General features: G+C 43.9%; 1 protein-coding gene across 1 annotated transcript in view; it reads right to left on the bottom strand.

Annotated features, from left to right (window-relative positions):
• Positions 1-8519: 8519 nt before the first annotated feature.
• The window catches only part of LOC134929567 (phthioceranic/hydroxyphthioceranic acid synthase-like), a 38324-nt gene continuing 19608 nt past the window's right edge, over positions 8520-27235 (bottom strand). The window contains exon 6 of the mRNA XM_063925158.1: positions 8520-13994. Within this exon, the coding sequence (XP_063781228.1) occupies positions 8520-13994 (5475 nt within the window). The remainder of the gene's footprint in view (positions 13995-27235) is intronic.

The following is a 27235-nucleotide window of genomic DNA, read 5'->3' as shown; positions in this document are numbered from 1 at the left end:
ATGGCGTCCCGCCTCAACAAAAAACTACAGAGGTATTGCGCCAGGTCAAGAGACCCTTAGGCGGTGGCAGTGGACGCCCTCGTGACACCGTGGGTGTTCCAGTCGGTCTATGTGTTTCCTCCTCTTCCTCTCATACCCAAGGTGTTGAGAATAATAAGAAAAAGAGGAGTACAGACAATTCTCATTGTTTCAGATTGGCCACGAAGGACCTGGTATCCGGATTTGCAAGAAATGCTCACAGAAGATCCGTGGCCTCTTCCTCTAAGACAGGACCTGTTACAACAGGGGCCCTGTCTGTTCCAAGGCTTACCGCGGCTGCGTTTGATGGGATGGCGGTTGAAAGCCGGATCCTAGCGGACAAGGGTATTCCGGATGAGGTCATTCCTACTCTGATAAAGGCTAGGAAGGACGTGATAGCTAAACATTATCACCGTATATGGCGGAAGTATGTTTCTTGGTGCGAGGCCAGGAATGCTCCTACGGAAGAATTCCATCTGGGCCGTTTCCTTCACTTCCTACAGACTGGATTGAATTTGGGCCTAAAATTAGGCTCCATTAAGGTTCAGATTTCGTCCCTTTCCATTTTCTTTCAGAAGGAATTGTCTTCTCTCCCAGAAGTACAGACTTTTGTCAAGGGAGTGCTGCATATTCAGCCTCCTTTTGTACCTCCAGTGGCACCTTGGGACCTGAACGTGGTGTTGAGTTTCCTTAAGTTGCACTGGTTTGAACCACTTACAATGGTGGAGTTAAAATATCTCACTTGGAAAGTGGTCATGTTGTTAGCCTTGGCTTCGGCTAGACGAGTGTCAAAATTGGCGGCTTTGTCTCACAAAAGCCCCTATTTAGTTTTCCATATGGATAGAGCGGAATTGCGGACCCGTCCTCAATTCTTGCCAAAGGTGGTTTCGTCTTTTCATATGAACCAAACTATTGTGGTGCCTGTGGCTACGCGATACTTGGAGGAGTCCGAGTCCCTTGATGTGGTCAGGTCTTTGAAAATTTATGTGGCCAGAACGGCTAGGGTCAGGAAAACAGAAGCACTGTTTATCCTGTATGCAGCCAACAAGGTTGGCGCTCCTGCTTCCAAGCAGACTATTGCTCGCTGGATCTGTAACACGATTCAGCAGGCTCATTCTACGGCTGGATTGCCATTACCAAAATCAATAAAGGCTAATTCCACCAGGAAAGTGGGCTCTTCTTGGGCAGCTGCCCGAGGGGTCTCGGCATTACAGCTGTGCCGAGCTGCTTCTTGGTCGGGTTCAAACACTTTTGCAAAATTCTACAAGTTTGATACCCTGGCTGAGGAGGACCTCAAGTTTGCTCAATCGGTGCTGCAGAGTCATCCGCACTCTCCCGCCCGTTTGGGAGCTTTGGTATAATCCCCATGGTCCTTACGGAGTCCCCAGCATCCTCTAGGACGTAAGAGAAAATAAGATTTTAAACCTACCTGTAAATCTTTTTCTCCTAGTCCGTAGAGGATGCTGGGCGCCCGTCCCAAGTGCGGACTACTTCTGCAAGACTTGTATATAGTTTTTGCTTACATAAGGGTTATGTTACAGTTTTCCTCAGTCTCGGACTGATGCTGTGTTGTTTCATACTGTTAACTGGTTCGTATTTCCCAAGTTATACGGTGTGGATGGTGTGGGCTGGTATGAATCTTGCCCTTAGATTAACTAAAATCCTTTCCTCGTACTGTCCATCTCCACTGGGCACAGTTTCTCTAACTGAGGTCTGGAGGAGGGGCATAGAGGGAGGAGCCAGTGCACACCCATACCTAAAGTTCTTTCTTAGTGCCCATGTCTCCTGCGGAGCCCGTCTATCCCCATGGTCCTTACGGAGTCCCCAGCATCCTCTACGGACTAGGAGAAAAAGATTTACCGGTAGGTTTAAAATCTTATTATTTCTATTATGTATTTGAAATAATAATAATAATAATAATAATAATAATTTTATTTATATAGCGCTCTTTCTCCAACAGGACTCAAGGACTGGAAGGGGTGCTCAGTCTGCTTTATCTGAAAGGGGTGATCTGTCCGTCCATCCAGGGGCTCCGCCCCAGTGTAAAATTAAAATAATAAAAGCTAAAAACAAAAATCCTAAAATTATAATTATAAAAAAAAAAACATTTTTTTGTTTGTGCTGTACCCTAGTGTACTATACACTTTTTATTTTATTTTCTTTAGTACTGTGACACTGCTGGTCAGACTGCAGTATATTATTTCCTACTCATAAATGCATTGTGCAACGCTGTCTGTGTAGTCAACCGCAGTGTGTAATTATTATAAATATTTCTGATTCATTTGTGTGACACTATAACCACCGGTTTGTGATATAAAAAATAATATATATATTTTGAATTAAGTTAATATTTTGTGCTGTGTCATTCCAGTATACATCCAGGGACTGCAACTGCTCCGTCCATCTAGGGATGTTCTGTCAGTCCACCCAAAATAAAAGACATCTTTTTTTTATATTTTGTGCTGTATCCTCCCTTAATACATCCAGGCGTGTTCTGTCTATTTCAGGGTGTGGTGTCTGTAGCTCATATTCTTATTATAACTTATTGTCCTATTTTCATAACTCTTCTTATCACCACATTGTAATTAATTCAAATCAATATTATTAACAATAATTATAAATTAGATACATTTAAATTAAATGAATATAAATAAACTCTCCACACTCATATAGTGAACTTTCTGCATATCGAAGATATCTTTGAGAAAATGGAGAATTTGATTCTAAATAAATTCAATTAAATAAATTGAAATTAAAATAAATTAAATAAATTAAATATAAAATATTGTCTTTTTTTTATTCTTCTTTGCCTTAATCATCTTTTTGTGAACTGAAATCTTGAGCCTTGCCTAATGCATCTTTTTTTAAATACATTACTTTATATCATAGGTTCTCAAACTCGGTCCTCAGGACCCCACACAGTGCATGTTTTACAGGTCTCCTCACAGAATCACAAGTGAAATAATTGACTACACCTGCTGACCTTTTAAAATGTGTCAGTGAGTAATTAATACACCTGTGCACATGCTGGGTTACCTGCAAAACATGCACTGTGTGGGGTCCTGAGGACCGAGTTTGAGAACCTCTGCTTTATATATATCCAAGGGCTGCTGCTCCTCTGACCAGCTACTGTACCTCGATGCAACCTTTTGGTCTAAACTGGATAAAAACAATATTGTGAGCTGTGAGATGTTCAGAATAGTCTGGAAATGGGTGGAAATGAATGTTATTGAGGTTAATAATACGGTAGGAACAAAAACACCCCAAATTCTGTTATTTTAGCTGTTTTGATTATTTTTTCGAAAAAATCCAGATCCAAAACCAAAACCCACAAGGGTGGTTTTGGCAAAATCAATCCAGATCCAAAACACGAAGTAAATCCAGATCCAAAAGCAAAACACAAAACCAGAAAAATGTCCTGGTGCACACCCCTAATTTATTCTCCTCCTCCTCATGCTTGGAAAGCTTTCACACTTCATACAGTATGTGTACCTCTGCCCTTATCCCTCTCATGTATTTCACTGATCTACCCCATAAGTTTGCCCCTCTGACCAATGCCTTTCCATGTGTATCTCTGACCACTGCCTCCCCCAAGCGCACCTTTCTTACCACTGCCTCTCTATGATTTCCTCTGACTACTGCCTCACCATACTGTATGTTTCTTTGACCCCCTACTTATGAGTGCCTCTGAACACTACCTCCATATCCCAGACCCTGTCCCCACCATCATACACAACTGTGCATTTGCCCCTCTCAAAGCTGGTGACTGAAGATCATGTAGCATAGATGAACAGAGATAAGACCATGTTCAATACTAGAGTCTAAAGATGGTATTCATTCTTAATATAATTCATTCTTAATTCTTAAAGGTGTCTTTACACCTCTACTGGCACCCAGTGGACAAAGGGAAATAATACCAGCCAATATGAAATCTCTGCTAGAATATGTACATCTAATACTTTAAGCCTGTATTTACCTCAGCCACCCATGGATCTGGCAATGAAATAGTGACTATCAGCCATATCCAATAGTCACATATTCAAGGAGTCTTTGCAGTCCTACGTTTTACTCCATTTTCTCTCTGATATACTTTACAATTGTGGGGGTCATTCTGACCCGATCGCACACTGCAGTTTATTGCAGTGGTGCGATCGGGTCAGAACTGCGCATGCACTGGCGCCGCAGTGCACCGGCGCATGCCAGACGGCCGAAGGCTGTCGGGCCACTAAGATTGCCTCTGCCTGATTGACAGGCAGAAGCGGTCACTGGGCGGGGGGGCAGAACGGCGGCGTTTGGCCGCCGTTTCGTGGGCGCAGTCCAGCCAATGCAGGCGTGGCCGGACCGAATGGGGGGCGGGCTGCAGCAGCTGTGTGACGTCACACGCAGCCGCTGCGGGCCGGGGAGCGATGAGTAGTTTCCGGCCAGCACTAAAGCTAAAGCTGCACTGGTCGGGAGCTACTCTTGAAGTGCAAAGGCATCGCCGCTGTGCGATGCCTTTGCACTTCTGCGGGGGGCCGGCACTGACATGCGGGGCGGGATAGCCCTGTGCTGGGCGCCCACCCGCATGTCAGTGTGAATGATCGTAGCTGTGCTAAATTTAGCACAGCTATGATCATCTCGGAATGACCACCTGTATCTCTAATCATGGGCACTAAGAAACTGAAACAAGACAAATCTGTACCTCCTGTGCATTTTTGGAGCCTATATATCAGGGCAGGATAGGTTTCATGCCAGTCTTCCACCTCCTCATCTTACTACAAGGACACCATCTCCTCTGGTTCACAAGATGAATTCCTGACTGTTACCATTGATCGTCCAGTTACTTTGTTCTCTATCTGTTCTGTCATCTTTAAAATTGAAAATGAAAGTGGACTTTAGGAAACTGTCAAGGATATAAAGTGCAAAATCACAGAGCTGGGAGCACAAACCGATCATCTGGGGCACGAAATGGAAGAATTGGTCTTTTACCACAATGTCTTCAAAGTTAAGCTTACATACCTTGAAGACAGATCACAACGTAACAACATTAATATCTGAGGCAGACCAGATGGTGTCTCTAATGCACATGTGTACACATACTGTATGTCACTTCTCTTTTTCCAACAGTCATTATCATCCACTTCCTCCTCAGACTTGCTCATTGACAGACTACATTCACTGCTTAAGTCAAAGGAGGCTGCTGAATCTTTTCCTAAAGATACCCTACCCAGAGTCCACTTTTTCAAAGAATGGCTTCTCTGAGTGGCTTAAACAATCTCTGGTTCCCTTAGGGATATTCAACTATTTGCAGATATTTCCCCAACTGCTTTGGAAAAATGGAGACTTTTCTGGCCTCTCATGACCACACTTAGAGCGGCCATCATCCATTATAGATGGGGTTTTCTCTTCCTTCAGAGTGGTGTCTGTGTTTCCATCTTCTCATCTGAGGCAGGATTATCTCTCTTAAAGAACTGAGACATTTCATTTGCAATGTCATTGTCATATACCCCTATTCACAAACGTAACATCTACCAGGTTTCGAATGCCTCAATAACTGCCTGGTGGTACCTCTCTTAGGGAGGGTGAGTACAATAATATCTTTTTAAGCTTATTTTCCTTTTTTTGTGATTGGGTTTTATTTGCAATCACAATGTAATATATTTTATGGTGAATTTCAGTCATTACACAGGGACACCATGCATGTGCTGTGGCAAGTGAAATTTGTACCCATTTATCTTACATCTATTTGCACACTATACTCTGTATCTCATTTTGACTTACTGTTATACTCAACATTTAACTAAAAATGCCCTGATACAAAGTCAAGTGAATGTGCTATTGATTGAGAGATTATTTTGGTTAAAAAGATTGCATATTTGTTGTTTCACTCAATCCTGAGCTAGGCCTCTTCAACTCAGTGGGGCTAATGCAGATGTAGACGGCATAGCTATAGCTGCTGCTTCCTTGGTTTCATTGTTGGATTCATTCTTTTCTATGGCTCTTGACTTTGACTTGTCTCCGGTCTACTGTCTGCCTACCACCAGCCCTGATCCTACTCTGGTTAAACTGTAATGTCTTGCAGAAAAGGATTACCGCAAGAATGCGGCACAAGAGTCTCCTAAGTAGGGACCCTCTTATCTACCACAAGATTACAGTCTGGATACAATGAACATCCGGGGTAATATAAAACGTAACTTTTATTTGTTATCACAAAGTAAAATTGGAGTAGTGTAAACTCCAAAAATATGTTAAAATGCTAAATATGAACACATAACATATACAGACATGAAACACAACATAGTTAAAAAGTACACAGGTTCAAATTATCATAATATACTGGCCACAGCCAGTGTTCTTGATAATGAGACAATATGTGTCAATTGATAGTTGTCTGTGTGAAAGATGCAAGGCTTTTGAGGTATTTTCTGGGTTCTGCTGCCCCGTATTTGCTAAAGCATTGAATACGGGGTGAGAGACCCCTACTGGTTTCAGCCAATGGAAAGAAAAGAAGAGACCAGGGTATTTATGGTGTGTAACTTCGTTTCTGCTTTCGGATGATGGCACGTGGCTCGCGCAGCCGATGAATATTGTTTGCATAAAACAATGCTGGTACAGTAGGTTAGTATTCCACCTTAAATAGCTGAACACATTCCTAAGCCACATGTGGCTTAGGAATGTGTTCAGTTATTTAAGGTTGAATACTAATATGTGGCTTAGGAATGTGTTCAGCTATTTAAGGTGGAATACTAACCTACTGTACCAGCATTGTTTTAGGCAAACGATACCAGATACACTCTATACATTTTTCAATATCAATGTATTTGGGTGCTAGTAGTACTGTCATCAGCTGCGCTGGCCATGAGCCATCAGCAGAAAGCAGGCGATTTTTGCACTGCTGTGATCAGATAGTCACCGCCTACAGGGGGAGTGTATTTTAGCTGTGCAAGTTTGCGAAAGCATGTATAGCAGAGCTGCACAAACTGATCTTCTGCAGTCTCTACACAGCCCAGGACTCAGCCGCTGAGATCGCTTCATCCTGTCCGAGACCTGAATTGACCTCAGGAACCCTCCCTGCAAATGCTTGGACACGCCTGCGTTTTCCCAACCACTTCCTGAAAACGGTCAGTTGCCACCTACAAACGGCCTCTTCCTGTCAGTCACCTTGTGATCACCCGTGCGATCATTTTTTTTGCACCATCCCGACGCTGCCCGGCGCTGCGGACCGACGCGCCTGCGCATTGCAGTTAATATGCATGCGCAGTTCAGACCTGATCACAGGCTGTACGAAAATGCAGCCTAACGATCAGGTCTGAATTACCCCCATTGATTGTATGCCCAAAACCAGTGCAGTCGGTACTCTCTTTCTTTGTCTTCATTAAACTGTAATGTCTGTCTGCTACTAGTCCAACCCAGCTTTATATCACAGCTGTAGGGGGAGATGTATCAAGCATTGGAGAGAGATAAGTGGAGAGACTAATCAGCTATTCAAACTCAGCCTTTAAAATGACAGAAGCTGATTTGTAAGTACTTTATCTCTTTCCTCTTTATCCCTAAAGTTGAACTTCAAGGGCGATATTCAACTGTTATATTGCGCCAATCTATCTAAACTGACAGGAGATCACAAGGCGATATTCAATTGATCTGTTGTACGGAACATATTGCGCCCTTAGAGGTTGGGTTTAGCTGCATAAAGCAGCTAGACCCGACCAAACTAATGGGCACAACGTGAAAAGTCCCATTTGTAAACCCCATGGCTAATTGGATCCACCCTGTATCAGGCTGTCCCATTTGGAAACGTCTCATTATCCACCACTGAATACCATTTACAGTTCTCACCTACACATATAAAGCCCTCACAACCCCACTCTTTCCTACATATCCAAATGTGGTTATTTCTACAATCCCTTCCGTCCTTGCCGATCTTACACTGAATGCTGCCTCACCTCTGCTCTAACGTCCTCACACTCTCTCACTCAGACTTTCTAACACTCTCCATACCTTTAAATTGGCCCTTAAGACTCAGCTATCATAAAAGCCTATCAATTCCTCCAAATAACTCACTTCTCACTTTTCACAACAAGGTGCTGCAGACACCTTAAGGTACCCAATAAATATCTATTTGTGATTTACTGAAAAACAATACTTTACAAGTTGCTTAGTATATAGCAATCTACATCACTGCCACATTTTCAGTCACTGTCTTTTTTAAATAAATAGACAAATGCCCTGTTCGTAGAAAAGCATGTTGTTAATTTTTTGCTTTATTTGTTTACATTGAAGACTTTTTTGCAACACAGATGAATAGAATATTTAAAATGTATACTGCAAAGTACAGCTGACCTTGGGGCAGATCTGAATCATAATTCCAATAATGTTAATATATCAAAATTAATTTATCACTTCTACATGACTGAATATAGGTATTTTAGTTGGGTTTTCATATTAATATTTCTCTGTTTTATTTTTTTCACGTCCACTTTAATTTTTTTTTCATTAAATTGCAAATGATGGACATTTTCGTATCATAGCTTTGTTTCCTCTATTACTTTTTGCACTGGCTTTTCTTCATTTGAAGTGTTTTTTTGGACCTCTGACACCAGCATTGAGATAGATGTGTTGGGATCTAGCAGTGTCACGAGAGGAACATTTACATTCTTCTCCGTAAAGATACGATTTTGCAATGTCATAGCCAACATTGAGTCAATACCCAGAAAGTTCAGAAGACTATTCATTGTGATGTCATGTGAGCTGACATTGGTGAGCTCACTCACTAATAACAAAATGTAATCCTCCGACATTTCGTTATTAACTTTGGAAGATTTCTCCATTATCGGAATGTCCTCCAAACTTTTAATATTTTCCACAACCACATTATTTAACCGCTTCTTCAGTGCTGGGATATATGAAACAAGGCTTGCATACATGGTTTTAAAATCAAATTTGGCTATTGCCTGATGATTATTATTTAGTAAAAGACATATTTTCAGATACTCATGAATTTCCTCGGTATTCAGAAGAAGTATTCCTTTTGCCTGCAAAATTTTATGAATTTGGTGCTGATTGAGCAACACTCCAAGATTGAGACCTCCCCAATTTATTGATTGTCCCGAGAGACCAATATTTCTTCTGTATTGACAAAACATATCTAGAAAGGAGTTGGCAGCAGCATAATTTGCTTGTCCTGGATTTCCTATAAATGAAGCTACAGAGGAATAGCAGACAAAATAATCAAGCTTTTGGTCTATTGTAGCATGATGAAGATTCACTGCCCCATCCACTTTTGGGCTAAGGACTTTCTCAAACAGTGAGAGGTTTAGATTCTGCAGAACTCCATCGTGTAAAACTACAGCACTGTGAAAGATGCCTCTGATTGGAAAATTTGGAAACATTTTTTGTATTGAATGTATGGCATTTCTCACTTCAGAATAGTTGCTTATGTTACATGGTAACGTGATTATGTTAGTATTTTCCCTTTCATTCTGAACCTCAGATATTTGTTTTTTCATTTCTGGGGTTGGGTGTCTTCTGGACAAAATCACAACATGGCCACCTCCATTCCGCACAATAAATTTCACTGTTTCAAAGCCCAAACCAGTTAGTCCCCCTGTGACAATGTAAACAGCATTGTGCCTGAAGAGCACTGGATCAGACGAAGACAATGTAATTCTTGAGATTGTGTTGGTGTCTAGCTCAATAAGGGGTACGCATTGGGCTGTGAAGCAGCTGGATGTTATGTTCTTTGTACTGTATGATGGCTGAATCATATTCTTTGGAAGAACAAGATGGATGTCTACAGATATTGACTGTAACCATTTATATATGTCTTTTGCAAATTTCTGTAAATATGCCTTTTGTAAAATGGTAGCAAGATAAAGCAGGTGGACATGAATGTCTTGTCTACAGCTTAGTGCCAGATTCTGATAACTCTCATGGTTGCTGCGGCCACATATTACAATTACATGTTTGAGGAGTGGCAACTTGAAAAGAGCTTCTGCTGAGACAAGATCCGGTGAAGGGAGAATAATCATGGCACTGCACTGTAGGAGGTCCGCTGTAATTTCTTGAGATATTACTGTTTCCCAGCCTACTTGTTTTGCTGTCTTGGATAAAACTGTGCACAAAACTGACTTTACTTCAGTAGTCATAATACCTAGCTTGGGTTTGTTCTTTGCATGTGGTAGCTGGTGACAAAAAACTTCCCAGGCTAAGACAAATAGCGAAACGCAAGGAGCATTTCTTAACATTGGAACTTTCCTCACCAAATAGCAAACATTCTCAGGAAGTCTCACTTTAGAGGTTGCAACAGTTGGATAACATGCAGTTATACGATCACCAACTTGAATTTTCTTGACATTTTCTCCAATGGAAGTTACAGTACCAGCAAAGTCCAGAGCAATTAATTCATGTTTTTCATTAGACAAAGTGCTCCAATACAAAGTATTTCCATACTTCCAGCTTGACATACTAACAGGAAAATAGTCATCAGCATGGATACACATTTGATCAACAGTAATCTCGATCCATTTGTTTGTGAGCTGACTATGTTTGAGATCAGTTTGTTCAGCAGTAAGTCCTGTTAATGTGTAAGGTTCTGCAGTGTACATGGTGAAATAGTCTGACTTTTCTAAAGTTATTTGCTGCCTACAGTTTTCAGTGTTGGTGGGTATAATTTCACTTGTGTAAATACAACCTTCATTGATCCAAATCTCCGGATAATCATTTGGTTTATAATTAAGAAGAACTTGGCCTAGGGCTTCCACATCTTCAGGACTTGAAGAGCTTATATCAATCAGTTGAAATGTAATATTAGGCTTTTCAATGATACAAGCTCTTGTCATACCAATTAAAGCAAAACCAGGATTAATGTCACCCAGGGTATTTCTAGTATTCCTCAATGTGACTGTCCTGATAGTAGCCTTGGGGATCCCTTGACTCACTGCTAAGATCAACTGCCGATAGACCTCACAGCACTTTGCTAGATACTGTGTGAGATTGGTTGGAATATCCTTGCTCTGTGTTTGGATTCCCCACATGAACACAACATCTTTACATTCAGTATGAAGTATTTTATGCATCTGAATATCAGAATCCCAGCTTTGAAAGGAAATGAAGCTCAGTCCATCATGTATGTATTTTGATAATTGTTGGCTTACTCCATAGTTGTCTGCATAAATCAGCATATTTGGCTTTTGTTCTGGTATATCTATGGATTGGGGAGTCTGTGTCCAAGTGACTTGGAAAAAAGTGTTTTCTTGTTTGGCCTCTGTTTGCTTCACAAATGACATCTTCACGTTTTTTAATTCCACTAACATCATGCCATTGTTATCTGCAAAACATCCACACAGTTCAAAGTAATTATTTGTTGTTTTTATCAATTGTATGTATAGGATCATTTCTTCTTGGAAGGGTTGAAAAACAGTCAAGCTACCTATGGATGATGGGAAGATTGCTGTAGTATCTTTGTCTCTATCTCCCACACAAACAACCATTTGAAGAAAACAGTCTAAAATGACTGGGTGTATGTGGTACTCATACATTGTTTCTCTGACTTCTTCACTTACTCTTATTCTGGTGATTGCTTCTTTAAGAACATCTCCATAATGAATGTCATCAACAAGCTGTCTGTAAGCCTTCCCATACTCAAATCCAAATTTATATAGCTGCTCATAAATTTTTTCTTTTTTGAAAATGAAATGGCATCTTTTGAAAATATGTTCAATAGAGATTTGTTGGCTTATCTTTGTTTTACAGTGATTTCTTTTAATTTGCCCAGTTGCATAAACATGTGATGTCAGCACATCAAAATGAGTGATCTGGTCTTCTCGTTGTAGCTTTACATTTAGCTCTAAATAGTCTTGGCGAAGAACACATGGTCTAGAAAATGTAACACTGATTTCCAGAAAACTTAGAGGAACTTTGGGTATTAAACTGGTAGCTGTAGCGGCCAGTCCAAGCTCTACATAAAATGTCCCAGGAACTAGGACGGAGCCCAGGTTCTTATGCTCATAGATGTATGGTGTCAGTGCTTTAGATACTGTACATCTGAACTCTGTGAAGTTCTCACCTATTCCATGGAGAAGTGGATGGTTAGCAGTTGCTGTTGTCATACTTCCATGCCTGATTTTTTCAAAATGTATGTCTTGCTTGATGTGATCAAACTGGTATCTTGGAATCCCAGCTGGGGAAGATTTATATAAATTGTAGAAATTGCCCCAGTCTGGATTGTACCCCGCTGTAAAAAGCATCATCAACATAGAAAATATAGTCTCATACTCTTTTTTGGGTTGCACAACTGGTAAAATGATTGTATTTGATCCTAAAGTTTCCAATATATTTCGTTGCAATGCTCTTCGGGGTCCTATTTCAATATATATTGGGTGTTCTTTATCCTTTGCAGAAATTTGTACAGCTTGTTCAAAAGCAACTGGTTCACGGATATTTTTAGCCCAGTAGTCCCCAGTAGTGAAATCTCCTTTGGATGCTGGCTTTCCAGTCACTGTTGAAATTAATTCAGTTTCCATCTTTTGTGGTTTTAAATCCTGCAGTATGTTTTTTATCTCACTTAATATAGGATCCATCAGGTGGCTGTGGTACGCAGCAGGAACATCTAGCACATGGAGAAATATATTGCTTTTACTGTAATGTTTGGTTAATTTCTCATGAAGGTCCTGTATTGACTCTCCATCCCCAGAGATTGTACATGAGGTAGGACTGTTGTAAGCAGCAATACATACTTTGCCATTGTAAGACACAGTAAGTTTAGATATTTCAGTCACTGGTAGATTTCCAACAACCAGCATTTTCCCCCCTGTGACTTTACATTGCAATGTGCTCCTGAAATAAATAACTTTAACAGCATCTTCCAGTGAAAGAAGTCCAGAGCAATGTGCAGCAGCAACTTCTCCAACTGAATGACCCACAATGCAGTCTGGTTTGATCCCCCAATATCTCAGGAGAGCCACTAAAGATACCTGGAGTGTAAAGAGCAGTAACTGGGCCACATCTGGACTAGAGAAATCATCACACTCCTTCTCTAGCAATTCTACCACAGACAGGGTTGTGTAGACTTGAATCATCTCATCTATCTCTAAACATTTATCTTTGAACACTGGCTCATGTTCCAGTAACATCTTGCACATCCCTTTATAAAGGACTCCATTTCCACAGAGTACATACACAATCTGAGGACTTCCTTTGGCTGGAGGTGTCTCCGGTTTCACAGACTGAAGTTGTTGATGTAAATGGGTTAATGAAGAGGTCAGAAATGCTGCCCTGTATTTGTAACTAAGATGACTTCTTCGGCAAGCTGCTGTGTAGACCAGGTTTTCCAGAGATACAGATGTCGGCTTATTCAGCTCACGTTTTATATCTTCAATGGAAAGTTGAAGAGATTTTCTGGAGGCTGCAGATAAAATAAATATTTCAACAGGTCTTTCTGAATGACATTGGGGATATTTTTGTTCACATTGCTTGACCACAACATGAGTATTAGTTCCCCCAAACCCAAAACAATTAATTCCTGCTATTCTTCCAAACTTTACATCCTCCTGCCATTTTTCTGGACTTGTAGGAACAATTAAATTTGATTCTTCAATTTTTTTGATTCCAAGTTCTTTAGTGTAATGTAGCGATGGTGGAATAACTTCATGGTGCATCATGAGCAGTACTTTTATTAGACCAGCCATGCCAGCAGCTGATTCGGTGTGACCAATATTCCCTTTAACTGATCCAATCTTTAGAGGCTTCATTCCACTTGGACGCTTTTTCCCAATGATGTTTCCTATGCTGCTGACTTCTATTGGGTCCCCAACAGGTGTTCCTGTTCCATGAGCCTCGACATACTGCACAGAACATGGGTCTATAATTCTATATATGCTTTGCAATAATTCCTCTTGTTGGTGCTGAGATGGTTTGGTGATTGGTGTAACTGATCTTCCATCTTGGTTAACGGCAGTTGCATGTATTATACCCCAGATGTTGCAAAACTCTTCTTTGGCCTGTGGAATGAGAATGCATTTGTTAATTATAGTCACACTGGGCCTGATTCAGATGCGGTCATAACCTCGATCATGTCACAATGGAGTGATTATCAGCAGACTGCATATGTGTTGCAACCAAATTGCGCACGTGCCAAGGTACCTTTGCAATGCCTCTCAGAAAGAGGAATCAGTCGCAGAGTGATTGACAAGAAGAGGTCATTTGGGGAGGTAACTGGCACTGCCTGCAAACACACAGGCGTGTCGTGACCATTTTTGGGGCGTGTCTCAGCATGCAACTGTGATCTCCTATGCATAAACTATGGAGCCAGTGTCACAGCTTCCACGGCTAGTCTGCATGGCCATGGAAGCACTCAGAGAGTCAGTGTTCCTCTCATCTACGCGGCAGTTGCTTCAGAGTACACAGTTGCCGAGCATGTTGCGATGGCTTCGGTGTGAGTCTCTGTTCCCTTGTGGGTGGCTGCTACACTTGTGATGCCTCTCCGTTCCGTCACTGAAAAAGTCGGCATTGTGTCGGCATTGTGATCGCATCTGACTCAGGCACATTATCTTCAGATTTCTAAAGGTACCATATGTTTAAAAACTATAAATGAAAAAATATACTTGCCAATGGATTTTCCAAAAAATAAATGCGACGGCTGTTGCCACAGATAAGAAAAACAAACATGAAAAAAAAGCACCGGCAAGTTGTGTTTCTACGTTTATTAAACCCTTATGGAAATTGTATCCATTAAAACAATTCCCATAAAAATATCAACCGTTCAAAAATGTATATACCTTATATTACAATTTTACCTTTATGATGGTTTTATCCTACCACAATACATACAGTAGATTACTAGATTCAAAAGCTTCCTTCAGTTGCTCTCTCCACCCTGTAGTCTAGTTTTTTGTTTTAGTTGGCCAATACTTTGTTAATAACAGGCTGTATTAATTATAACAGCACATATACTTTTATATGGGCAGCTAGAGTCAAAGACAGTGCATAATTTCATGAAAAACCTTTTCTTGCAGTGTTCTATAAATGTGCGTGTATAATAAATAAATATATATTGATAATGCTGATTATCTTACAGGAATGAAAGCTATACCTTATACACACTTAGAATACACTCTACCATGGAGCCGCTGCGGCCGCTAAACTTAGTACACACACTACGTACTTTAGACACTGTTTGCGTACGGAGTCCCGTATCACTGTACGGACTTTGCATACAAACGCCGCGCTGGGGGTACAAAGTACACACAGCGCGCACACACCCAGAGATACACTTTAAACCTCTACAGTAATGCAATGCAATGATAAAACACTTTAAACCTTAGCAGGGCAATGAAGACACGACACCAGATTGTGATTAAACCGCTGGGTTCCGAAACCACAGCGTATTATTGCTGAAAGGGGTTTACAATACAAATAATACAATACAATATAACAGAGTAAATGGCTACATTCAATGGTACATACGTGAGTAGATTCGCTTGCGCTTCCCGGCCCGGTCCTCGGTCATCTAATAGATAACTTTGTGAGTCTTGTGTCTCTCCAGGCCTGCAGCAAGCTCTCTTTATACAATTCCTCCAAAACTCAATACAATGGATACTGTAATCCCTTTGTCCATTGGACACAGGGATGCACTTTTACAGTACAGGAGAGGTCATAGGTCGGTTTGAATAGGTGGGCGATGTCCATTCCAACTGCTCTTGTGGGTGGTCTCCTCTGGCTTCCCGCCGCATACATAATGTACAGTAAATACAGTTTATATCTATATTCTGCTTCTGCACATAACTATCCGCAGGAACATGCGATCTTCCTCAAACCAACACCGGAATGTTACCCTTAAAATACCCTACAGCTGGATACCAAACACCACCTTATGACCTTGTTCTGTCCCCTCCTATTCTGTAAAGGTGAATCCCTTTGTTCTGAAACCATTTTAACTGCTGTTACTTTCTGATGTGGTGCAGGGGGACTATGTGTACATTGTGCACTATTTGGATTAAATATGTAATGTGTTTTGATAGCTCTCTATGCGTTCACAAACTCTACCGTAAATACCCATACCATGCGCTGATGCGCAGGACCACGGGGGCGACCATACGCAAATTGCGAATATGTGCATGCACGACAGAACAAGTACACGCGCAGAGGCCATCTGTGTGTAGTTTGTACGTGATGTGTAAACTGCAATATTTTTCAACTTTGACAGTCCACCCTTTGGCAGTCACCAATAACTGCCACTATCTAATCACTAAATAGAAAAATATCTATACAATATCTACAGAAGTTTGGATGGTCGGGCGAGAGTGGTAGGTAGGAAATGTATGACCTAGTGGGATAGTAAAAAGCATGTATGTATGAATCCATGTCTGAGGGGCATGTATCATCGTGCCGTATATGTTCTAAATAAGATTCGAGGTATTGCGAAGTATACATTAAATCCTTCTCATCCCGTATTAAGGGTCTGTAAATGGGCCAACAAACACTACCGAGCTCTTGTCGGATTATTCCAACAAATGGGGTGCACATTTAGTTGATGATACACGGAGGGGAGACATATGTGAGTGCTAGTATATGTGGATATCACCTGTCGACTATGTGTGCTATGTATTAACTGGAGGTTGCAGAGATGAAGATAAGACACATATCTAAAATACATTCACATAAACATTTTGGGTAGGGCAGATGTCTTTTCCGGATGGATGTATCTGGGCAGAGGGGGAAACAAAAGAAAAGCAGGTGAAAGAAACAGGCCATGAAATTAATTTACAATCCTTATCATAACACTGTCTCTATGGATGGGTCATAAATTAAATCTGCTGCTATAACAGCGCCCTCGCTCCTTAGACTCATCAACTTTGTGCCGTGCTTGCGCCGCGTCAGAATTCGAACACACCTAAATATCAAACCAATAATTATGATGACTCCCAGGATACAAAGGAGAAACTTCCCTACACTCATAATAACATTTTGAGCCCACTCTCCTAAACCTGAGAACCAATTTTGTGGGTTCAACCATGAGACCCAGCCGGTCAGTTCATTACTCACAGTCACCAAGGTAAGGTTGTGTTTCCTCCTGAACTCCCACTTCAACTGCAAGATATCGTCCATCTTTTGATCGATAATCTCCGTTGGGTCGTCAGTACTGTTAGTAATATATGTACAGCACTTCACCCCATATTGAGTTGCCAGAGTAACACAGTACCCACCTGTCAAGGCTGTGATATAATTTAGGACCATCCTGTGCTGAATCAGTTCCTTCTTGTAAGCTTGTAACTCCCTTCCCGTATACCTGAAGGTGTCGTCATACATCTCAGTGATATTATCTATCAAGTTCGCTAGCGCATGGATATACCTATAATTTATAATTCCTCTGGCAGTACGGGTGATGTCTAATGCGAGAAGGAATTGAATCCCGGTGGATTCGTGGATCAAATCTGAGGCTGCGTGCTCTGTCCTATCTATGAGGTGTCTCTTGACGATGTGTTCATAGTGAGTATGAGTATAAGGAGCCTGAGCACTGCGGTGAACGTCTTTCATCTTATCATGGGTTATGGTCATGACCTCTGGCAGTACTCTCCCAATGTAACACAATCCCTCTGAGCTCGGGGCAAGCCACTTGTACGCCTTCCTCCCACATATTAAATAGGCATCATCTGGGAGAACATAGGGGACAAAATATAACATCACCATATTACAAACTTTCCAAGTGAAGAACCCAATCCCTAGCTCTCCCATCTGCTCAGTACAAGTATCGGGCTGGATGATATGAGCACAATACCCTGGTGATCAGTGGCGTAAGTTCGCCCCAGTCGCCCGGAGGCATGATAAATGTTGGTGCCCCCCCTACATATCGCCGGCATAACGACAGCGTGGTGAGCGCAAATGAGCCCCTTGCGGGCTCGCTACGCGCGCCACGCTATTTATTCTCCCTCCAGGGGGGGTCGTGGACCCCCACGAGGGAGAAAAACTGTCGGTATGCCGGCTGTCGGGAATCCGGCGACGGTATACTGTGCGCCGGGATCCCGACAGTTGGCAACCTGAAGACCACCTATAATGCCCCTGTACAGTGCCACATACATATAAAAATGTCTAAAAATGGGTGCCTCCACACTGCCAGAAACATATGTCCCCACAGTGCCAGATACATATATGCCTCACAGTGCCAGATACACATGACCCCCAGTGCCATTTATACTTGTCCCCCCAGTGCCAGATATGCCCCCAATGCCAGTGTCCCCACAGTGCCAGCTATGCCCCTAGTGCCAGATATATATGTCCCCAAAGTGCCAGCTATGCCCCCAATGCAGTGTCCCCACAGTGCCAGATATACATGTCCCCACATAGTGCCAGCTCTGCACCCAGTGTCAGATATACGTGTCCCCCCAGTGCCAGCTATGCTCCTGTGCCAGATATGCCTCCGGTGCCAGCTATGCCCCTAGTACCAGATATATATGTCCCCAAAGTGCCAGTTATGCCCCCAATGCAGTGTCCCCACAGTGCCATATATGCCCCCCAGTGCCAGATATACATGTCCCCACACAGTGCCAGCTCTGCCCCAGTGCCAGATATATATGTCCCCACAGTGCAAGCTATGCCCCTAATGCCAGTGTCCCCACAGTGCCAGATATGCCCCAGTGCCAGATATACATGTCCCCACACAGTGCCAGCTTTGCCCCCAGTGCCAGATATACGTGTCCCCCCAGTGCCAGCTATGCCCCTGTGCCAGATATATATGTCCCCAAAGTGCCAGCCATGCCCCCAGTGCCAGATATGCCCCCAGTGCCAGATATATATGTACCCAGAGTGCCAGCTATGCCCCCAATGCAGTGTCCCCACAGTGCCAGATATACATGTCCCCACATAGTGCCAGCTCTGCACCCAGTGTCAGATATACGTGTCCCCCCAGTGCCAGCTATGCTCCTGTGCCAGATATGCCTCCGGTGCCAGCTATGCCCCTAGTACCAGATATATATGTCCCCAAAGTGCCAGTTATGCCCCCAATGCAGTGTCCCCACAGTGCCATATATGCCCCCCAGTGCCAGATATACATGTCCCCACACAGTGCCAGCTCTGCCCCAGTGCCAGATATATATGTCCCCACAGTGCAAGCTATGCCCCTAATGCCAGTGTCCCCACAGTGCCAGATATGCCCCAGTGCCAGATATACATGTCCCCACACAGTGCCAGCTTTGCCCCCAGTGCCAGATATACGTGTCCCCCCAGTGCCAGCTATGCCCCTGTGCCAGATATATATGTCCCCAAAGTGCCAGCCATGCCCCCAGTGCCAGATATGCCCCCAGTGCCAGATATATATGTACCCAGAGTGCCAGCTATGCCCCCAATGTCAGTGTTCCCAGTGTCAGATATGCCCCCCTGTGCCAGATATATATGTCCCCACAGTGCAAGCTATGCCCCTATTGCCAGTGTCCCCACCGTGCCAGATATGACCCCAGTGCCAGATATATATGTCCCCACAGTGCCAGCTATGCCCCCAATGCCAGTGTCCCCACAGTGCCAGATATGATCCCCAGTGCCAGGTATACAGGTCCCCACAGTGCCAGCTATGCCCCCAATGCCAGTGTCCCCACAGTGCCAGATATGACCCCCAGTGCCAGGTATACAGGTCCCCACAGTGCCAGCTATGCCCCCAATGCCAGTGTCCCCACAGTGCCAGATATGACCCCCAGTGCCAGGTATACAGGTCCCCACAGTGCCAGCTATGCCCCCAATGCCAGTGTCCCCACAGTGCCAGATATGACCCCCAGTGCCAGGTATACAGGTCCCCACAGTGCCAGCTATGCCCCCAATGCCAGTGTCCCCACAGTGCCAGATATGACCCCAGTGCCAGGTATACAGGTCCCCACAGTGCCAGCAATGCCCCCAGTGCCACATATAGATGACCCTCCCCCCCATCCCTTGTGCTGCTCACCGCGCTGCTGCTGCTGTCTGTGAGGGGAGGAGAGTGCAGCGTGCGCCTCTCCTGCCCCTTACTCTCCGGCGGCTGTGTCCCTCTTCAATTATGCACCGGTCCATGAGCCAATCAAAGCTCGTGGACCGGCAGCCTTAGCTGCCGGTCCGCGAGCTCTGATTGGCTCACGGACCGGCGCTGAATTGAAGCGCGCCGCCGCCGGAGAGTGAGGGGCAGGGGAGGCGCACGCTGCGATCCCCTCCCCTCACAGACAGCAGCAGCAGCGCGGTGAGCGGCACTGGGGACAGTGGAGGAGATGCGCCCCCTTGAGGCCAGGAGCCCGGCGGCAGCCGACTCCACTGCCTCCCAGAGTTCCGCCCCTGCTGGTGATACTTTTCCAACCCACAAGGTCTTGCTTCCTCGAGTATACCTATACCGGAAATACCTTCCACTGTTGGCTATTTGGCGTACAAGTTCAGAGTCTATGGGTATCCTATCAGCTCTGTGTGAAAAGGTCATTGTCTGGTTATTCCACGTCACTTCCCAATTTCCCGGTTTTCGGTAAGTGGACATATTGAAACATAGTAAGGATCTGTCTACATGATACTGGTGGAGCTTCAAACTAGGGGGCCTATAAATATTAAATTTCTTGTCTACCGGTCTCCCACCCCGTAATTCGAGTACCTCATCTATTGCTAAAGGGTATGGTACTAATCCTGACTTGCTCTGACCTTGAGGTACCTGTGAGCACACCCAACATTATGTCTGGTTTAAGACCTTACCCACTAGTGAGTGGTAATCACTCAACGGATGCCGGTCCATGTCGATATTAAGGTTGGACTGACATCTCTGGATGCACCCATCCTCAACTATATTCTCACAATTCCTACAAATGCAATATTCATCAGACAATAACCCCTCACAGTGCCTCCGAGCTCCTTGACTACCAGAGCACTTACTGATACCAGCCTTTACCAAAATGATGTGCTGATCCTGAGATCCTTCAAATTCGTACTTGCCATCAGAACCCATTCCAGATCCCTGCTCGACCTCTCTGTCCTTATCAAAAACAGAATTACTAACAGAACCCGAAACACAGTCTCTTGTGATCGATCCATTTCGTTAGGGGAAAGGAGGAAAATAAGAAGGAGAAAAGAAAGGAAAAATGTAGGGGGAGGTGAAAAAAGAAAGTGGTACGACAACCGTTCTAGCTCTTGTTACTCTCTGTGCTCAGATGCCCTTCAACAGTCCTGCCTCTCAACTTTCCCGGAACAGACACTCCAGTGATACGAGATTCTCTACACTCTGCTCTTTGTCACGAGTTCTCTCTGGGTCAGCGACCTTCTTGCAGTGGGACAAGTGGATCCACGTCTCTCTTTCGGCGACTTTCAATGCTGTTGTGCTGGTTAACAAGACTTGATATGGTCCTTCCCACCTGTCTATGAGGCAATCTGAGCGTAAGAAATTTCGAATCATCACATAATACCCAGGTTCAATGTCATGACAATTACTGTTCGGTAGGTCAGGAATCACCAGCTTTAAATTTCTCTGTTGATTTCTCAGCTGCTGGCTCATCCCAACCAAATATTTCACAGTCACTTCCTTATTACATTTCAAATCATCCTGGGGGTCTATCATTACATGAGGTTGTCGACCAAAAAGGATTTCAAAGGATGATAGGTTAAGGGGAGACCTGGGAGTGGTTCTGATGCTGTACAACACTAGTGGCAAAGCTTCTGGCCACGACAATCCAGTTTCAAACATTAATTTGCTCAGCTTGTTCTTAATAGTGCTATTCACTCTCTCCACCTTTGCACTCGCCTGTGGACGGTATGGAGTATGCAGCTTGCTATTAATTCCCATCAGTTTGCACATGACCTGAAAGACTTCACCTGTAAAATGGGTACCCCTATCACTTTCAATTATTCTAGGGATACCATATCTACACACAAATTCCTGCACAATTTTCTTTGCAGTGAACGTAGCAGTATTTGTGGCAGCAGGGAACGCTTCTACCCAATTTGAAAATACGTCAATACAAACTAACACATATTTTAAATTCCTACAGGGTGGTAACTGTATGAAATCAATTTGTATTACCTGAAAAGGGCCGTCTGTCGGAGGAATATGGGATGGCTCTGTTGGTATTGACTTTCCAATATTCTTCCTCAAGCAAGTAAAACATGTCATTGCTCTCTTACCTGCATGAGAAGAGAATCCTGGCGCACACCAGTAGGCTCTCACCAGCTTACACATACCCTCTTTACTTAGATGAGTCAGACCGTGTGCCGCCTCAGCTAAGCTTGGAAGATATGCTCTGGGGGCTACTGGCTTACCTTGTCCACCTGTCCACAGTCCCGAGGATTCCTGGCCATATCCCTTTGACCTCCAGACTGCCTTTTCCTGTAAAGAACACAAATCTTGCATTTCAATTAATTGTTGTGTATTGATCGTGTTAAATGTCATCAGTGATGTGATGTTCGTTTGTATGGGGGTGCTGGCTGCTGATTTAGCAGCTTCATCTGCCCGGCTGTTACCAAGTGAAATTGGGTCTTGGTTGTAAGTATATGCTTTGCACTTGATAACAGCCACTCTGTCTGGTTCCTGTATCGCTGTCAGAAGTCTTTTTATGTGGGACGCATGCGCTACAGGTTTGCCAGCTGCCGTCATGAAATTTCTGAGGCGCCATAGGGCCCCGAAATCATGCACCACTCCAAAGGCATACCTAGAATCTGTGTATATATTAGCTGACTTACCCTTGGCCAATTCACATGCTCTGGTTAGGGCGAACAACTCAGCAACTTGTGCTGAGTGCGGTGGGCCCAGGGGTTCAGCTTCTATGATACCTCTGTCGTCTACAACTGCGTATCCAGTGCACAGGTCTCCCGAGTCCGTCTGTCTGTGGCAACTACCATCAGTGTAAATGGTAAAATCTGCGCCTTCCAGTGGGTTGTCACTAATGTCAGGTCTCGCAGTGAAAGTCTGATTCAGGTATTCCATACAATCATGCGTATCAGTGTCTGCACTAAATCCTCCTTCACCATCATTCTCATCCTCCACCCTTTGTGCCTGTCCAGGCACACTTGGCAAGTAAGTTGCAGGATATAGTGAGCTGCATCTCTTTATGGTGATGTTTACAGGGGCCATCAGTGATAATTCCCACTTTGTAAACCAAGCAGATGAGACATGTCTGGTTTGGGCGGAGTTCAGTAAGGCTGACACTGCATGAGGTGTATGGATTGTCAGGTTGTGTCCTAACACTACGTCCTCGCTTTTACTTACTAGCAAAGCTACCGCTGCAACACTTCACAAGCATGTGGGGAGAGACCGCGCTACAGTGTCCAACTGTGCACTGTAGTAAGCTACCGGCCTGCTGGCATCACCATGTCTCTGGGTTAAAACTCCTGCTGCGCACCCTGCACTTTCTGTACCGTATAATTCAAAGGGCTTCGCATAATCTGGCATACCTAATGCAGGTGCCTGTGATGGGCACTGTTTGAGTCTCTCAAATGCCAGTTCGGACTCATCTGTGTGCGAGATCCGATCTGGTTTGTTCGAAGAGACCATTTCTTGCAAAGGTAAAGCCAGTATAGAGAACCCTGGAATCCAGTTTCAGCAGTACCCACACATTCCAAGGAAAGTGCGGATCTGTTGCTGGGTTTGTGGCAGAGTCATGTCGCGAATCACCTGTATTCTATCAGCGGTGAGGTGTCTAAGTCCTTGCGTCAAGCAATGTCCCAAATATTTTACCCTGGTCTGGCACAACTGCAACTTATCCTTTGAAACCTTGTGTCCCGTTTGGGAAAGATGAAACAGAAGCTGTTTCGTGTCTTTCAAGGACGATTCGAGTGAATCAGAACACAACAATAAGTCATCGACATACTGTATTAGCACTGATCCACTCTCAGGTTGAAAGGATTGTAAACAGTCATGCAAGGCCTGGGAGAAAATACTCGGGCTGTCAATGAAGCCTTGGGGAAGACGAGTCCAGGTGTACTGTACTCCTCTGTATGTAAATGCAAAGAGGTATTGGCTGTCAGGGTGCAGAGGGACAGAAAAGAAAGCAGAACAGAGGTCAATAACAGTGAAAAATTTCGCAGTAGGGGGAATTTGCATGAGGATGACAGCTGGATTGGGCACTACGGGGAATTGGCTCTCAACTATCTTGTTTATCCCCCTTAGATCCTGCACTAGCCTGTAACCCCTCCCCCCACTCTTTTTCACAGGGAAGATGGGACTATTGGCAGTGCTGGACGTCCTGACTAGTATGCCCTGTTGTAGCAACCGCTCTATGACGGGGTACACTCCTAATTCTACCTCTGGCTTCAGAGGATACTGAGGGATTTTTGGAGCTATCCTACCATCTTTTACTTACACTACTACTGGAGCTACATTCGCCATCAATCCAGTGTCTTGTCCATCTTTGGTCCAAAGGGAACCCGGTATTTGTGAGATAATTTCCTCTACCTTTGATGGACAATTGTCTATAACAACAGAGTGCGACATTAGCCTTTGAGGGGTGTCTAATATATCTTGCACTTCTTGAACGTGATTCTCGGGTATATCCAAGAAGACACTCTCAGGAGTACAATATATGACACACCGCATTTTACACAATAAATCTCTGCTGAGCAGATTAGTCGGAGCCGATGCAACCAGCAGAAAAGAGTGTTTGGTCTGCAGGGGCACTATCGTAATCTCTGCCGGTCTACTCAAAGGGTAGTGTTGCACCGTTCCTGTTACTCCCACTGCCGAAATTGTTTTACCCGTGGTTTTTATACCTACAGTCGAATTTAGCACTGACCTGGCCGCCCCTGTATCTACAAGAAAAGGTAATGGTACACCAGCTACATCAACCGTGACCTCAGGTTCACTACCAAGGCTAGCAATCAACTTTACTGGCTGCAGACTATAGGTGTGGCCCAACCCCTATTGTGTGGTGAGACCCTCCCGCAGCGCATTGGCAGCTACGATATGTGGGGGAGGTAGCTGAGAATTTCCGGAGGTCTGCCCATCTCTCCTTGGTGGGTACCTCCTCGTTTCCCCTGCATGTGGCCCGTAACTTCTCCTATGTTGTCCCTGATCCCAATTATGTGAGTAGTAGTGTGGTTCGTATTCTCTGTCTAGGGGTCTATCTTGGCTATGCGCTCTACTACTCTTACAGTCTTTGACAAAATGCCCTTCCTTCCTACAAATGTAACATGTTCTAGGTCTGTCCCAAACAACAGGGGTCCGGGTTTTCGGCTGATGGGGTTTTGCCGTAAGGGCCTGTATACTTACCGTCATCAGTTTTTCCCCCTGTGACTCCCTGTGTTTAATGATGTTCCTATCATGCTCGATAGCGGACTCTCTCAATGCAGCCACCGAGATACCTCTCCAGTTTGGTAGAGAGGTCTGTACCCTTGTTCTGAGTGCCTCCTTCAACCCGTCCATTAATACTGAAACAGCTACCTCCCTGTGATGTACATTGTCTCTAATGTCCTCGATCCCAGTGTATCTAGCCATTTCCTGCAGTGCTCGATGGAAATATTCGGATGCTGTTTCACCTTCCTTTTGTCTTATGGAAAAGATTTTATTCCATTTGACAACAGTAGGGAAATATATTCCTAATTGCAGATTGATTTGTCGTACATTCTCCTGAGTGTACTCATCAGTGAGAGGTACTTCTGCGTCTAAGTTGCCATCAGTTATAAATTTTGCGGGGTCAATATTGGAGGGTAAACATACCCATAGCACTGTTCGCCAATCTTTGTTTGTGGGTTCGGTGGCATTACTTAACTCTTTAATGAACCTCTGGCATGCGACTAGATCTTTTCTGGGATCGGGAAATCCTGACATGATTGACCTTAATTCTGTCCGGGACCAGGGACAATGCATGGCAATGTTCCTGACGGGAGTTACTCCCTGAGCGTCAGTCTTCCCATTGGGGACTGCGATCACCCTGACAGGATTTAATTCAATTACGTCATTTTGATTTGACTCTACAATGTGAGGTGCTATTGTCTCTGCATAATGTATGGTACCGTACTTACCTGTGGACACGACCTCACTTATCCCTCCACTAGGGGGCCTGACTACTGCTCTTGTTGGTTGGGCCGTGCCCACCTGAGTGTCTTGTATGGTGGCTGCTAGAGAGAGTGCCGATATCGTGATGGGCTCATCTCCTTGTTCGCAGTCCTGGGAAAAATTTAAAACAGGGTACAACTGGCAAGGGTTAGCGTTAGTACATTTTGCAATTACACTCCTATTCTGTACCAATGTATCATTGCCTGTACCCATTTTCTCTCCAACAATATATGGTGGTGGTGGTGCGGTCGCCATTGTTTTCCCGCTAGGTTTGGAACCTGCTGCGCGAGCTAATTCCCTTTGCATATCCTCCTCCTGTTGCCACAAATTTAAACAATCTGTATGTTTAATCCTTCGTTTCTTGGATTTTATCAGACAAATCCTTAACCTTAAGTTCTGTAATACCTCTGGTTCAAAGCTGCCCACCTTAGGGAATGGTTCCCTATCATTGTTAGTCATACATATCCACTCATTGCATAAAACTTCTGTGTGTGAACCATATTTTTCACACATGATAAACCTTGCTGAGCCTGTTGGCCACAATTCTGCCTGAACCCTGTCTAAACGTCTCTTACTTGAGCAACTGGCTCCCATATTTGTGGGTCTCTTCTAATATCTTTAAAAAATTCCCACAAACACCAAAATACTCAATATAAGTAGACGGTGGAAGTATACCTGAGCGCCTTCCACTCGCTCTCGCCCATGCTGGCCAATACAACGATACACTGTTGATAGCGGATCGCAATGTACCCAACTTAGGGCTCCTATCAGACCTTACACCGTAATTTCTTTCGGTGGAAGTTCTATTTGGAATATTTTCCTGAGAGAGGCAGTGAAAATTTTCTTTTCAGTATCTTTCAACTGGAATTGTTTGTAGGGTGAAAAACAGAGAAATTAGATAACTATCTTTCACCCTTTCCAGTGAAGCCCACCAGGGAGATTTCCCGAAGTTATCAAAGAAAAACCCCTATGTCTATACAATCACGTCTGCGTATGCTCTTCCACAGCGCATATGACACAATAATTTCACGTTGCGCTGTGCAGAACAAACGGACATGTGATGCAATAGCACAGCCTATAGATACTAGTTATCTATATGCCCTACAATTGCTGTAGACCACCTAGCCTAGACCACTTCAGGCCACTAAGAGTTGTATGGGATACCACTCAGTCCACTAAGACCACCTAGTTAATAACGCAGGGTTGCGAACCCTACACCACTGGGCCTCTACTAACCCAGTGTGTCCACCTAGACCACCTAGCTTAGAC

This window comes from Pseudophryne corroboree, chromosome 5 (assembly GCF_028390025.1).
Source record: "Pseudophryne corroboree isolate aPseCor3 chromosome 5, aPseCor3.hap2, whole genome shotgun sequence".
NCBI lineage: Eukaryota > Metazoa > Chordata > Amphibia > Anura > Myobatrachidae > Pseudophryne > Pseudophryne corroboree.
This window is presented reverse-complemented; position numbering and strand designations above follow the sequence as displayed.